Source organism: Athene noctua, unplaced genomic scaffold (genome assembly GCF_965140245.1).
Source record: "Athene noctua unplaced genomic scaffold, bAthNoc1.hap1.1 HAP1_HAP1_scaffold_31, whole genome shotgun sequence".
NCBI lineage: Eukaryota > Metazoa > Chordata > Aves > Strigiformes > Strigidae > Athene > Athene noctua.
Window position 1 is genome coordinate 136157 of NW_027437536.1, and position 13270 is coordinate 149426.

The 13270-nt window shown below is 66.8% G+C and overlaps 2 protein-coding genes across 2 annotated transcripts; both read left to right on the forward strand.

Annotated features, from left to right (window-relative positions):
- Positions 1-114: 114 nt before the first annotated feature.
- Positions 115-6942, forward strand: ERCC2 (ERCC excision repair 2, TFIIH core complex helicase subunit). Its single transcript, XM_074933383.1, has 23 exons — positions 115-170; positions 555-654; positions 755-832; positions 900-962; positions 1048-1161; positions 1252-1368; positions 1971-2087; positions 2180-2303; positions 2386-2482; positions 2557-2690; positions 3304-3472; positions 3829-3947; positions 4225-4294; positions 4386-4455; positions 4534-4635; positions 4744-4807; positions 5129-5250; positions 5358-5450; positions 5525-5597; positions 5708-5778; positions 6044-6187; positions 6269-6412; positions 6495-6942. The coding sequence occupies exons 1-23, from the start codon at positions 166-168 to the stop codon at positions 6585-6587; spliced, it is 2283 nt and encodes a 760-aa protein (XP_074789484.1). The 5' UTR covers positions 115-165; the 3' UTR covers positions 6588-6942.
- Positions 6943-8432: 1490 nt separating this feature from the next.
- On the forward strand, positions 8433-13110 carry CKM (creatine kinase, M-type). The gene is made up of 8 exons (XM_074933307.1): positions 8433-8592; positions 9228-9427; positions 10180-10334; positions 10693-10825; positions 11289-11460; positions 11806-11929; positions 12405-12594; positions 12871-13110. The coding sequence occupies exons 2-8, from the start codon at positions 9235-9237 to the stop codon at positions 13047-13049; spliced, it is 1146 nt and encodes a 381-aa protein (XP_074789408.1). The 5' UTR covers positions 8433-8592; positions 9228-9234; the 3' UTR covers positions 13050-13110.
- Positions 13111-13270: the final 160 nt, after the last annotated feature.

Genomic DNA, 13270 nt, shown 5'->3' on the forward strand with positions numbered 1-13270 from the left:
CTGGCGGTGCTGGCACGCCCCCCGTGCCCTGATGGGCAGCGCGCGCGGCCAATCGGAAGGGGGGAGGGAATAGAGCGCGGGCCAATGGGGGGCGGAGCCGACCGAGGTGGGGACTGGGGGGCGGGACCACGTCGGAGCCGGCGGCGTGCGGAAGCGGCGGGAGCCATGAAGTGAGTGGGGCGGGGAGGGGGGGCGGAATCCTGAGGGGATCTCGGGGGGATCCCGGGGGTGCCTGGGGGTGCCTGGCCCGCGGGAAGGCCGCGATCCGGGGCGTTCCGGGAGCTGCCGGGCCTGCGGGAGGGCCGGGATCCCCGGTGATCCCCTGGCAGCCTTGACTGCGAAGCAAATCCCTGCTGGGGCAGCTCCGGGGCCACCTCAGCGCTGTGACACCCCCCCCCCGCACTGGATCCTGCCGCCCGTCCGTCAGCCACCAGATCCCGCCAAGAGCGGGCTGGGGCACCCCCATCCCAGGCCTCAGCCAGGCACCGAGCTCCCCGCTGGGGTGGCATCTGCCGGGATCCTTCTGGGAATCCTCTCCCCGACCCCCTCCGCAGGCTCAACATCGATGGCCTCCTCGTCTACTTCCCCTACGACTACATCTACCCCGAGCAGTTCTCCTACATGCTGGAGCTCAAGAGGACGTTGGACGCCAAGGTACGGCAGGATCTGGTGATCCCCGGAGTGTTGGGATCCACCCACCCCCCTTGGGGATGTCCGCGCCGGGGTGACGCTGCTGCTGCTGCTCTCTTGGTAGGGTCATGGTGTACTGGAGATGCCCTCGGGGACCGGGAAGACGGTGTCACTGCTGTCACTCATCGTTGCTTATCAGCGGGTGAGCTCTGGAGCCTGATCCCAGCTGATCCCAGCCCAGCAGATCCCAGCATCGTTTCTCTCCCCAGGCCCGGCCGCTGGACGTCACCAAACTCATCTACTGCTCCCGCACGGTGCCGGAGATCGAGAAGGTGGAGTGAGGAGCTGAGGGAAAGGCGGGGGGGAGCAGATCCCAGAGGGGATCCCGAGGGATCTGGCTGAGCATCGCCACCACAGGTGATCGAGGAGCTGCGGAAGCTGATGGATTTCTACGAGAAGGAGTTGGGGGAGAAGGTGCCGTTCCTGGGGTTGGCACTGAGCTCCAGGAAGAACCTCTGCATCCACCCTGAGGTGAGGGGGGGACCAGGTGGGATCCACCAGGGCTGGGGGGGTTGATCCTGGGGGGATCCCGGTGACAGCGGGGTGACCGTGGGGGTGCAGGTGTCCTCGCTGCGCTTCGGGAAGGAGGTGGACAGCCGGTGCCTGAGCCTGACAGCCTCCTACGTGCGAGCGCAGCACCAGCGCGACGGGTCTCTGCCCACCTGCCACTTCTTTGAGGTGAGGGATCCCCCACACCCCACTCCCTTTCCAGGGTGCCCCGATGGCACTTGGGGACCCCCAGGGGACCTCCACTCTCCTGCCAGCTCCTGGGTGCCCTGTGGTGGCTCCGAGAGCTCCCGGCACCCTGAGGTGCCCCCCCATTCCCCATTCCATTCTCCAATGCCCTGGAGTGCTCCTAATTTCTCACCTGGGTCCCCAGCACCCTGGGTTGTCTCTCATTCCCCAACTGGATCCCAAGCACCCTGGGCTCCCCTCCATTCCCTAACTGAATCCTGAGCACTCTGGGGTCCCACCCATCTCCTGTCTAGCTCCCCAGCACCCTGGGGTCACCCCCATTCCATAACTGGATCCCCAGCACCCTGGGGTACCCCCCTTTTCTTGTCTACCTCCTGAGCACCCTGGGGTCCCCCCATTCCCTAACTGGATCCCCAGCACCCTTGGGTATCCTCAGCCACAACCCACCTCAGCCTCACACCCATACACCCACACTTCCCCAATCCCCTGCCCCACTTTCCCTCCCACCTCAGGGTGCCTTCCCCTCACCCGCGGGGGGCCTCCCCAGGGACCTCCAACTGTTCCCCCCCGGGGTGTCTCCCCAGGAGTTCGACACCCACGGGCGCGAGGTGCCCATCCCCTACGGCATCTACAACCTGGACGACCTGAAGGCCCACGGCCGCCAGAAAGGCTGGTGCCCCTATTTCCTCGCCCGCTACTCGGTACGGAGGAGGGGGCAGGATCAGTTTTGGGGTGGCTGAGCTGTCCCTAAATGTCCCCAAATGTCCCTGAATCCCCCCTCTTCCACCACCAGATCCTCCACGCCAACATCATCGTCTATAGCTACCACTACCTGCTGGATCCCAAAATTGCCGACCTGGTTTCCAAGGAATTAGCCAAAAAATCAGTCGTGGTCTTTGATGAGGCTCACAATATTGGTCAGCACTCCCTTGAACCCCATTTTTAGCATGTTCCCCCGCTGTCCCCGGGGAGGGGTGACGCTTTTCCCTGTCCCCTCAGACAATGTCTGCATCGATTCCATGGGGGTGAACATCACACGTCGGACACTGGACCGCTGCCAGGCCAACGTGGCCACTCTCCAGGCCACCATCCAAAAGTGAGCAGGTGTGTTCCCCCTAAAATTGTCCCCTTTGTCCCCTGGGGGTCACTCTATGTCCCCCCCCACCCTAGGATCAAGGAGACAGACGCACAGCGGCTGGCGGAGGAATACCGGCGGCTGGTGGAAGGGCTGCGGGAGGCCAGCACGGCGCGGGAGACCGACCTCTACCTCGCTAACCCCGTGCTGCCGGATGAGATCCTGCAGGGTACATGTGTGGAGGGGGGCTAACAGCTCCTTTTTTTGAGTATTCCGTGTCCCCCCTTTCCATGCTCCCCATCCTTGAGCTTCCTTTTGGGTTGGGGAGCACCTTTGGGGCGCTGTCAGCCCCACACTGGCCTCCTGTGCTCCCTGATCTCTCCAGCCAAGCAAGGGGGGGTTGCTGGGTGTCCTCGAGACCCTCCTTGGGATGTTCAGGGAGAGCTGGGGGGGTCCCTGGGGGTCCCTGAGACCCTCCTGACTGTTGGGGAGCCCTCCCAGCCCTTGGGAGATCCCTCTGGACTGTCCGCAGCCCCACACCAGCTTCTGGTGCCCCCAGCCACCCCTCCAGCTGAGCACAGACACCCTGGGGGTCCCCAAGCCCCTCCTTGGCATGCGGGGTGGTCTCTGGGGATCCCCAATACCCTTCTAGCCGTTGGGGATCCCCCTACAACCCTTGGGACATCCCTCTGGGCTGCCCCCAGCCCCACACCAGCCTTCAGTGCCCCCAACCACCCATCCAGCCAAGTGCAGGCATGCTGGGGGTCCCCAAGCCCCTCCTTGGAGTGGGGGGGGAGTCCTGGGGGGTCCCCATCTGAACCCCCCCCACCCCCCCCTTGCAGAGGCGGTTCCCGGCAACATCCGGACAGCCGAGCACTTTGTGGGGTTCCTGAAGCGGTTTGTGGCCTATTTGCGGGCGCGGGTGCGGGGGCCGCGGGTGGTGCAGGAGAGCCCCCCCGCCTTCCTCAAGGACCTGTACGAGAAGGTTTGCATCGAGCGCAAACCCCTGCGGTAAGTCTGGGGGGGTCCCTGTATCCCGTTCCCCCTCTTCCTAGGGTGCTACATCCCCCCCACCCCCCAGAGTAGTGCCTGCCATCCTTGGTGTGACCACATCCCCCCAAAAGGTCCTTGTTCCTGTTCCTGTCCCCCCCCCAGCCCCGTGTCCCTGTCCCCTGGGCTGGGCGGGGACAGGGATGTGGGGCTGTGGGGGGGGACAGGGACATGGGGCTGGGAGGGGATAAGGTGGGGGACAGGGACAGGGCATTTCCCCTCCTTAGGGTGAGATGACACCCCTGGGGTGACACATCTTTCCCCCTAAGTGACTGTGTGTCCCCGCGGTTGATATCCCCCCCCGCCCCCCCCTCCAGGTTCTGCGCCGAGCGCCTGCGCTCGCTGCTGTGGACGCTGGAGATCGTGGACGTGGCCGATTTCTCCGCCATCACCCTCGTCGCCAACTTCGCCACCCTTGTCAGCACCTACGCCAAGGGTGGGACGGATGCCTGGGGCCCCCCTTGGGGCGAGAAATGGGGGGACACACACAGAGTCCCTGAGCACCCTTTTGGGGGGGGCAGATGACACTCCCCCGCCCCACAGCGTGGAGCGTGTGGCACCTGCAGGGGGTGGGCTGGTCCGTGAGCCACCTTGGGGTGGGGGGGTGAGCACCCTTGGTGGGGCGGCACCCTGTGTGTTGCCTGGGGGGTGTTGGATGGCCCCCCCACCCCGGCTGGCACTAAGGGTGCCCCCAATGATCGCCCCCTCCCCAGGTTTCACCATCATTATCGAGCCCTTCGATGACAGGACCCCCACCATTTCCAATCCCATCCTGCACTTCAGGTAGGGGACATGGAGGGGGACACTGGGGGGACACAGGGATGTGGGGGGCGGTGGCAGTGTCACCCCAAGTGTTGCGTGTTCCCCCCCTCAGCTGCATGGACGCCTCCATCGCCATCAAACCTGTCTTCGAGCGCTTCCAGTCTGTCATCATCACGTCAGGGGTGAGTCCCTGTGTCATCCCCCCCATGTCCCCCCCAGGGCCCGTTGGGGTGGCCCCATCTCTGTGTTTCTGTCCCCAGACTCTCTCCCCACTGGACATTTACCCCAAAATCTTGGATTTCCGCCCCGTCACCATGGCAACTTTCACCATGACGCTGGCCCGGACCTGCCTGTGCCCCATGGTGAGTGGGGAGTGCTGGGGGTACCCAGCGCTGGGTCTGGGGGGGGCGGGGGGGGGTGTCGGGGACCCCCACGTCACCAATGTCCCCCGCCTCTGCCATCCCTCGCAGATTGTGGGTCGAGGCAATGACCAGGTGGCCATCAGCTCCAAGTTTGAGACGCGCGAGGACATCGGTAGTGGACGGGGACATGGAGGGGACAGGGACACAGGGACAGGGAGGTGGAGCTGGGGGGGACAGGGAGAGGGACATGGGGGGGACAAGGATGTGGGGCTGGGGGGGGACAGGGAGGGGGACAGGAACATGGGGCTGGGGGGGACAGGGACAGGCACCCATAACCATCACACTGGGGGCCCCAGGCTTGGGGCTGGGCCCGAGTCAAGACAGAAATAGGGCTGGAGGGGGGGGGAATATATCAGGTCAGGGGTGCCAGCGAGACTTGGGGTGCAGCGGGGCCTTTGGGGGGGCCACAGTGACACCCCCCCACCCCCCCAAGCTGTCATCCGCAACTATGGGAACCTGCTGCTGGAGCTCTCGGCCGTGGTCCCCGACGGCATTGTCGCCTTCTTCACCAGTTACCAGTACATGGAGAACATCGTGGCCTCCTGGTACGAGCAGGTATGTCCTGGGGGGGATCCTGGGGGGGATCCTGGGGGGGTCCCCACCCCACAAAATGTCCCCACAGTGTCCCTGCAGTGTCCCTTAACCCCCCTGCACCCCATCAGGGCATCCTGGAGAACATCCAACGCAACAAACTCCTCTTCATCGAGACGCAGGATGGGGCCGAGACCAGCATGGCCCTGGAGAAATACCAGGAGGTGGGTGCCAGCACCCTAGGGTGGCGGTGTCACCCCCCCCACACCCCTTGCGGTGACGTGGTGGCTCTCGGCAGGCCTGCGAGAACGGTCGGGGTGCCATCCTGCTCTCGGTGGCCCGTGGCAAAGTGTCAGAGGGCATCGATTTCGGTGAGGTTGGCCCCCGCCCTGGCACAGGGACCCGGGGATGGGTGGGGTGGGGGGGACATGGAGCCCCCTGAGCACCCCCCTGGTTTGTGTCCCCCCCACCCCTCTCCCAGTGCACCACTACGGCAGAGCCGTCATCATGTTCGGGGTGCCCTACGTCTACACCCAGAGCCGCATCCTGAAGGTGAGGGGGGACCCGTGGGGACAGTGGGGGGCACAGCCGGGCACCCAAGGGGCACTGCGGATGTTTTGGGGACACAATGAGGTGGCCCAGGGATATAGTGGGGCACCCTGGGGACACAGTGGGGCACCCATAGGGTACAGTGGGGAACCCATGGGTCATACTGGGGCACCCTGGGGACACAGTGGGCACCCATAGAGTACTGTGAGACACCCTGGGGACCCACAGGCTGCCCACGGGGGCCCCCCATGTGTCCCACCCCCCCCAGGCCCGTCTGGAGTACCTCCGGGACCAGTTCCAGGTGCGGGAGAACGATTTCCTCACCTTCGACGCCATGCGCCACGCGGCCCAGTGCGTCGGCCGGGCCCTGCGCGGCAAAACCGACTACGGCCTCATGGTCTTTGCCGACAAGGTGGGTGGTTTTTGGAGGGGGCGGGGGGGGAGGGAGCCGTGGGATCCCTCCTCCCCCCAACTTTTACACCCCGTCCCGCAGCGTTTTGCCCGCGCGGATAAACGGGGGAAGCTGCCGCGCTGGATCCAGGAGCACATCACCGACTCCAACCTCAACCTGACGGTGGACGAGGCCGTGCAGGTGGCCAAGTTTTTCCTGCGCCAGATGGCTCAACCGTTCCACCAGGTAAAAAAAAAAAACCAAACCCACCCCCTTTGCACCCCAACCCCCCCCTCAGGGTGCTGACCCCCCGCTCCCCCCGGTGCAGGAGGACCAGCTGGGGTTGTCGCTGCTGACGCTGGAGCAGCTGCAGTCGGAGGAGATTTTGCAGCGGATTGAGCAAATCGCCCAGCAGGTCTAAGCCAGCTCTTGGAGGGGGGGGAAATATGGGGTGGCCCCCATCACATCCTGTGCTCAAGGTGGGACCCAGATCCCTCCGGGCCCTTGGAGCCCCCCCAAGATGCTCCAAGTCGGCTCTGTGGGCTCCAGATCCCCCCCACTCCCCAACATGCTCAGGGGGGGCCCTGGAGCCCCCCCACATTCTTGGGGCAGGACCTGATGCCCCTTCAACATGCTCCAGCCACACCTGGATCCCCCCAACATTCCGTTCCCCCACCCTGGGGGACCCCCACTGGGAGCTGCCCCCCAGCAGGGAAACCTCAATTCATCATTTTTTATACCCTCCCCCCCAAAATAAAGCAGGACCCCCCTGCGGCTCGGCCACCCCTGCGTTGCTGCACCCCTTTATTCACCACTGCTGCACCTGGGGGACCCCCACCTCACCCCACCTCGTGGACCCCCAACTTACCCTGCCTGGGAGGGGGGGGGCACAGGCACCCCATGGCCAAGGTCACGCCGAGCTGTTTGGGGTCACCCCATCTCCAGGCCCCCCCCCCACACACCATGCCCCCCCCTGCACCCCCAAAGGAGTGGGGTCACCTCAGAGCTGTGGAGCACACCACAAGTGTGGGGCACCCCCAGAGATATAGGGGTGCAGGGGGATCCCCACAGCACCCCTGTGGGTGTGCTTAGGGTGCCCTGGACCCCCAGGGGAGTGACACCCCCCCTCCCCACCTCAGTTGGGGGGGGGTCTCCAGTGACAGCCCCCACCCCACCCATGGGTGTCACCCCCGTGTCCCTGCCGGCTGTCCTGTGCCCCCCAGCGGGGTCCCCCAGCGCCGACACTGGATCCGGCCGAGTAACTGGATCCAGCCTAAAAATATCGGGGGGGGGGGGGGGGGGGGCAGCAGGGGCGGGGGCTGAGGGGGGGCCCGGCTTGAATTGCCCTGAACCAGCGGATCCATCCCGGGGTCACCCACCCCTGGGGACACTCAGCCCCCCCCAGCCAGGGGCAGTCAGGGCACCCCAGCACCCCCGGGTGTGTCCCAGGGGTGATCTGTGGGTGCTGGGTGCCCCCACTCAGGGAGGAGCCAGCCCCCCCCCCCCCCCAGCTGCTCCTGTCCCCCACCCCTCTGCAATGCCCCACCGCTCCCAGTTGCTCCCAGGCCCTGAGCAGGCAGCCAGCAGGAGGGGAACGGGACCCGCGGTGGGTGCTGAGGGTCAAGGTCGGCCAAGGCCGCGCACCGAGGGGGGGCGGGTGCAGCGAGCGTGCGGCGTGCAACACAACAGGCAAAGGACGCAGCGTGCAACGCACGACATGCAGCTTGTGGCGTGCGAGGCACATGCAACACGCAAAGAGCACGCAGCGTGCAACACGCAACGTGCAGCGAGCACACGGCATGCAACACATCACACGGCGTGCAACACATCACACGGCATGCAAAGAGCACGCAGCGTGCAACACACAATGTGCGACAACTGTGGCGTGCAACACACATCACGCGCCGTGCAACGTGCAGCACACGCCACGTGCAAGGTGCAGCACCGTGCCCCGTAGTGTGCAACAGGCAACGTGCGACCCCCCTGCGTGTGTAACGGGGCGGGGGGTGGCCCTGGGCACCGTGCAGGGCCGTGCAGAACGGGGGGTGCCCGGTGCCCCCTGTGGTGCCAAATGGGGGTGCCCGGTGCGGAGGGTAAGGGGGTGCCGGGGGTGCCAGTGTACCGGGGGGGACCGGGGGGGTGGTGCCGGGCGTCTCCGCAGCGGCAGGTGCCGGGCCGGGCGCCCACCAGACACCCGACACCCGGGGGGCGGTTCCGGGGGGGACCGAAGGGTCTCCCCGTGCCCGGGGGAGGCTTCGGCAGGGCCCGGCCCCCGCCCGGTTCGGAGTCTCCCCCCCTCCCCGGTGCCCCCGGAGCCGGGCGGGGCCGGGGGAGCGATAAAAGCCGGTGCCGGCTCCGCTCCCCGCCGCTTGCTCCGCCGGTACCGGCCCGACCCGACCCGACCCGCTTCGCCCGCGCCGCTCAAGGTAACCCCGACGCCGCCGGGATCCGGGACCTCGCCGGGAGCACCCGGTGAAACCGAGGCCAAACTGGGGCCGAACCCTCCGGCACGACCCGGACTGGGACCAACCGGACCCTCCGGGGTTGGGACCAGAGCCCCCCGGGACCGGGACACCTCCCGCCCCACGCGGGACCGCCCGAACCGGGACCCTCCGGTACCACCGGGACCCCCCCGGAGCGGGTCGGTCCCCTCCGGCTGGGTCTCCGGGTCCCCCCGGGCTATAAATAGCCCCGGCCCCGGCCCGGCCAAACATGGCCCTGCCCGAGCTGGCACCGCCCCCTCCCCGCCACACCCCCAAGGCCCCGCCCCCGGGACGCGCCCGCTACGGCCACGCCCCCAGGAACGCCCCGCCCCCCTCCAGGGGGCGGGCTCCCGGGTCCTAGTGCCCCCCTGTCCCGCCGTGTCCCCTGGGCCGACCCACGCCGCGTCCCACCGCCCCACACCATGTCCCACGCCCCACGCCAGGCCCCACGCCGTGTCCGGCACCCCACACTGTGTCCCACCACCCCATGCCGCGTCCCATCACCCCACCCCACGCCGCATCCCACTGCCCCACGCCGCGTCCCACCGCCCCACTCCAGGCCCCCCCTCTCCCCGCAGCCCCGCCATGCCGTTCAGCAGCACCCACAACAAGCACAAGCTGAAGTTCTCGGCCGAGGAGGAGTTCCCCGACCTCTCCAAACACAACAACCACATGGCCAAGGTCCTCACCCCCGCCCTCTACCAGCGCCTGCGCGACAAGGAGACCCCCAGCGGCTTCACCCTCGACGACGTCATCCAGACCGGTGTCGACAACCCCGGTGGGTGATGCCACTGGGGGCCCCAGCGGGGAGGAGGCGGGGAGCGGAGACGGGGCGACACCTCTGGGAACGCGACACCTTCTAGGTCACCCCCAGTGCCAGAGCCCCATCCCCAGGGCCATACTGGGACCCCTTGTCCTGTCTCCAGTGCCATACTCAGTGCCAATGTCCTGTCCCCGTTACCTTACTGGGAGCCAATACCCTCTGCCCAGGGCCTTACTGGGTGCCAGTGCCCCAGTGCCATACTGCGTACCCAGTGCCCTGTCCCCAGTGCCACAGCCCTGTGCCCAGTGCCATAGCGGCTGCCAATGCCCTGTCCCCGTGCCAGTGCCCAGTTCCCAAGGCCATACCGGGAGCCAATGCCCTGTCCCAGTGCTGTACTGGGAGCCAATGCCCTGTGCTCAGTGCCATACTGGGAGCCAATGCCCTGTCCCAATGCCATACTGGGAGCCACAGCCCTGTGCCCAGTGCCATAGCGGCTGCCAATGCCCTGTCCCCGTGCCAGTGCCCAGTTCCCAAGGCCATACCGGGAGCCAATGCCCTGTCCCAGTGCTGTACTGGGAGCCAATGCCCTGTGCTCAGTGCCATACTGGGAGCCAATGCCCTGTCCCAATGCCATACTGGGAGCCAATGCCCTGTGCCCAGTGCCTTACCAGGTGCCAGTGTCCCTGTGCCCCGTGCGTTGCTGTGCCCTGGCCCAGTGCCTTCCCCTGTGCCCAGTGCCGTACCAGCTGCCCCACCTTGACCCCCAGGACACCCCTTCATCATGACGGTGGGCTGCGTGGCCGGGGACGAGGAGTCCTACGAGGTCTTCAAGGATCTCTTTGACCCGGTGATCCAGGACCGCCACGGCGGCTACAAACCCACTGACAAGCACCGCACCGACCTCAACCACGAGAACCTCAAGGTTGGGTCTCCCCCCCCCCCCCCGGCAGTGGCCAGACACTGGGGTTCCCGCTAGGGGACAAGGGGACAAAGGTCCTGGCTTGGGGAGGGGGGGGTGTGGATTGGTGGGGATGGGGGTCTTGGGGGAGTGGAGAGAGGGTGTTTTGGGGGGTGGTTTCAGGCTCCTGGACAACCCCTCCTGGGCCTTGGGGACAAGGGAATATGGGTCTCGACTTGGGGGTGTGGTGGGATGATGGGGGGGGTCTTCAGAATCTTGGGGGAGTGGAGAGAGGGTGTTTGGGGGGGGGGGGAGGGTCTCAGGCCTCTGGAAACCCCCTCCTGGTCCTTGGAGACAAGGGGACACTGACGTTTCGGGTCAGGGGGGGGACGACCTGGACCCCAAGTACGTGCTGAGCAGCCGGGTGAGAACGGGCCGCAGCATCAAGGGCTACTCCCTGCCCCCCCACTGCAGCCGGGGGGAGCGCCGGGCCATCGAGAAGCTGTCTGTTAACGGTGAGGGGCGTGGCCGGGGGGGTGGCCTGGGGTGCAGGGGGTGGGGGGGTGTGCTGTGGGGACAGGTCCACGGTGTGGCCTGGGGTGGAGGGGGCAGGGCCTGTGGATATGGGGCGTGGCAAGAGTGGGTGTGGTCATGGCCTGGGGGTGTGGGTGTGGTCATTTGACAGGTCCCGGTCAACCCTGTAGGGCATTCTGTGGGTCTTGGGTGGCCCCAAGGTGTCACTCCAGGGGTCTTGGGTGCCCCCCCGGGTCATCCTACGGGTCCCAGTTGACCCCATAGGTCATCCTGTGGGTCTTGGGTGCGTGGTGGTTTGGGGTGGGCACAGCCTGGCCCATGTGCAGGTGTCACGGGTGTGGCGGGTGGATGTGGCCTGGGGACATGGGCATGGTCTGGCAGTGGGTGGGTGTGGTCTAGGAGGATCTGGGCGTGTCTTTGCCCTGATCCCGCTCCCTCCCACAGCCCTGAACAGCTTAGAGGGGGAGTTCAAGGGCCGGTACTACCCCCTGAAGGCCATGACGGAGCAGGAGCAGCAGCAGCTCATCGATGACCATTTCCTCTTCGACAAGCCCGTCTCGCCCCTGCTGCTGGCCTCCGGCATGGCCCGCGACTGGCCCGACGCCCGCGGCATCTGGTGGGGTGCTGGGGGCACCCACGTGGTGGGGTCCCTCAGCTGGGAGAGGAGCAAGGGGCACCCCAAGAGCAGGATCCAACCTGGGGGGATGCTGGGGGCACCCACATGTTGGGGTCCCTGCCTAGATGGGGTGCAAGGGGCACGCAGCGAACACGGTCCCACCTGGGGGCCCCCAGGTGTTGCGGCCCCACCTGGGCTCAGGCAGTTAGGGGCTTCCACGTATTGGGGTCCCACCTGGGGGGGGGAGGGGGCACATAAGGGTCACCCCAATGAATCTGGAGGTACCCAGAGGCCTGTGTCCCCAGGCCACCGCTGAGGGGGTGTCGTGTGTGTCCCCCACCACAGGCACAATGACAACAAGACCTTCCTGGTGTGGGTGAACGAGGAGGACCACCTCCGCGTCATCTCCATGGAGAAGGGGGGGAACATGAAGGAGGTGTTCAGGCGCTTCTGTGTCGGCCTCAAGAAGGTGGGTCAGACCCCCCCTTCCCCCAGCTCCCCGGGGGGGGATGGGGGCGTTGGGGCCCTTGAGGGACATGGGGAAGATACAGGGGACATGGAGGGTCTTGGGGACATGGGGGGGGCCTGGGGACATGTGGGGACATTGGGGGTGTTGGGAGCATGGAGGGTCCTGGGGACATATGGAGAGTTGGGAACATGGAGAGCTTTGGGGACACAGGAGGACATGGGGGTGATACAAGGGACATGGAGGGTGTTGGGGACACGGGCACAATGTCCCCACAATCTCGGGGGGGGCAGTGGGGGACACTGAGGGACATGGGGGCATGGGAGGACATGAGGGACATGGGGGACAGGGGGATGTGGGCACATTCCGGGCCCAGGGGACACTGGGGGTCCCAGGGGTGTCCTGGCAGGGGGTGGGAACCCAGACCCACGTGTGTGTGTGTGTGTGTGTGTGTGTGTCCCCCTCATCCCCCCCCCAGATCGAGGAGATCTTCAAGAAGGCTGGGCACCCCTTCATGTGGACCGAGCACCTGGGCTACATCCTGACCTGCCCCTCGAACTTGGGCACGGGGCTGCGGGGGGGGGTCCACGTCCGCCTGCCCAAGCTCAGCCAGCACCCCAAGTTCGAGGAGGTCCTCAAGCGCCTCCGCCTCCAGAAACGCGGCACGGGTGGGTGCTTGGCGGGGGGGGGGGGAACGGAGGGGAGGGGACACAGGGGGCCGTGGAGCAGAGGGGGGTGTGGGGATGGGGGGGGCCATGGGGCAGAGGTGGGTGCGGGAATTGGGGGGGGGGGGGGCCACAGGCCACAAGGATGGGGGCGCCATGGGGGCCACAGCGGGGCAGGATTTGAGGCCTAAACAGGACACAGGGGCGATGGGTGCAGGGCAGGGGGGCACTGTAGGTGCCCTGGGGCGTGCTGACAGTCCCCCCCCTCTGCCCCCCCAGGGGGGGTGGACACGGCGGCCGTTGGCGCCGTCTTCGACATCTCCAACGCCGACCGCTTGGGCTTCTCGGAGGTGGAGCAAGTGCAGATGGTGGTGGACGGGGTGAAGCTGATGGTGGAGATGGAGAAGAAGCTGGAGCAGAACCAGTCCATCGACGACATGATCCCCGCCCAAAAATAAGGGGGGGGGGTGCCCCCCCACGCCCCCACCCCAACCTTGGGCACCCCACCAGGACCCGCCTCAATAAACGCTGCTGGGTCTCGCTGTGAACACAAGCGGCCTGGGGGGGGGGGGGGGGGGGGGGGGGCTGTGTGTGTGTGAAAAGCATGGGGGGGGGACACCCCCACCCAAGGGACAAGGATCCCCCCCACACACCGTGGGGTGCCCTCAAGGCCCCTCCC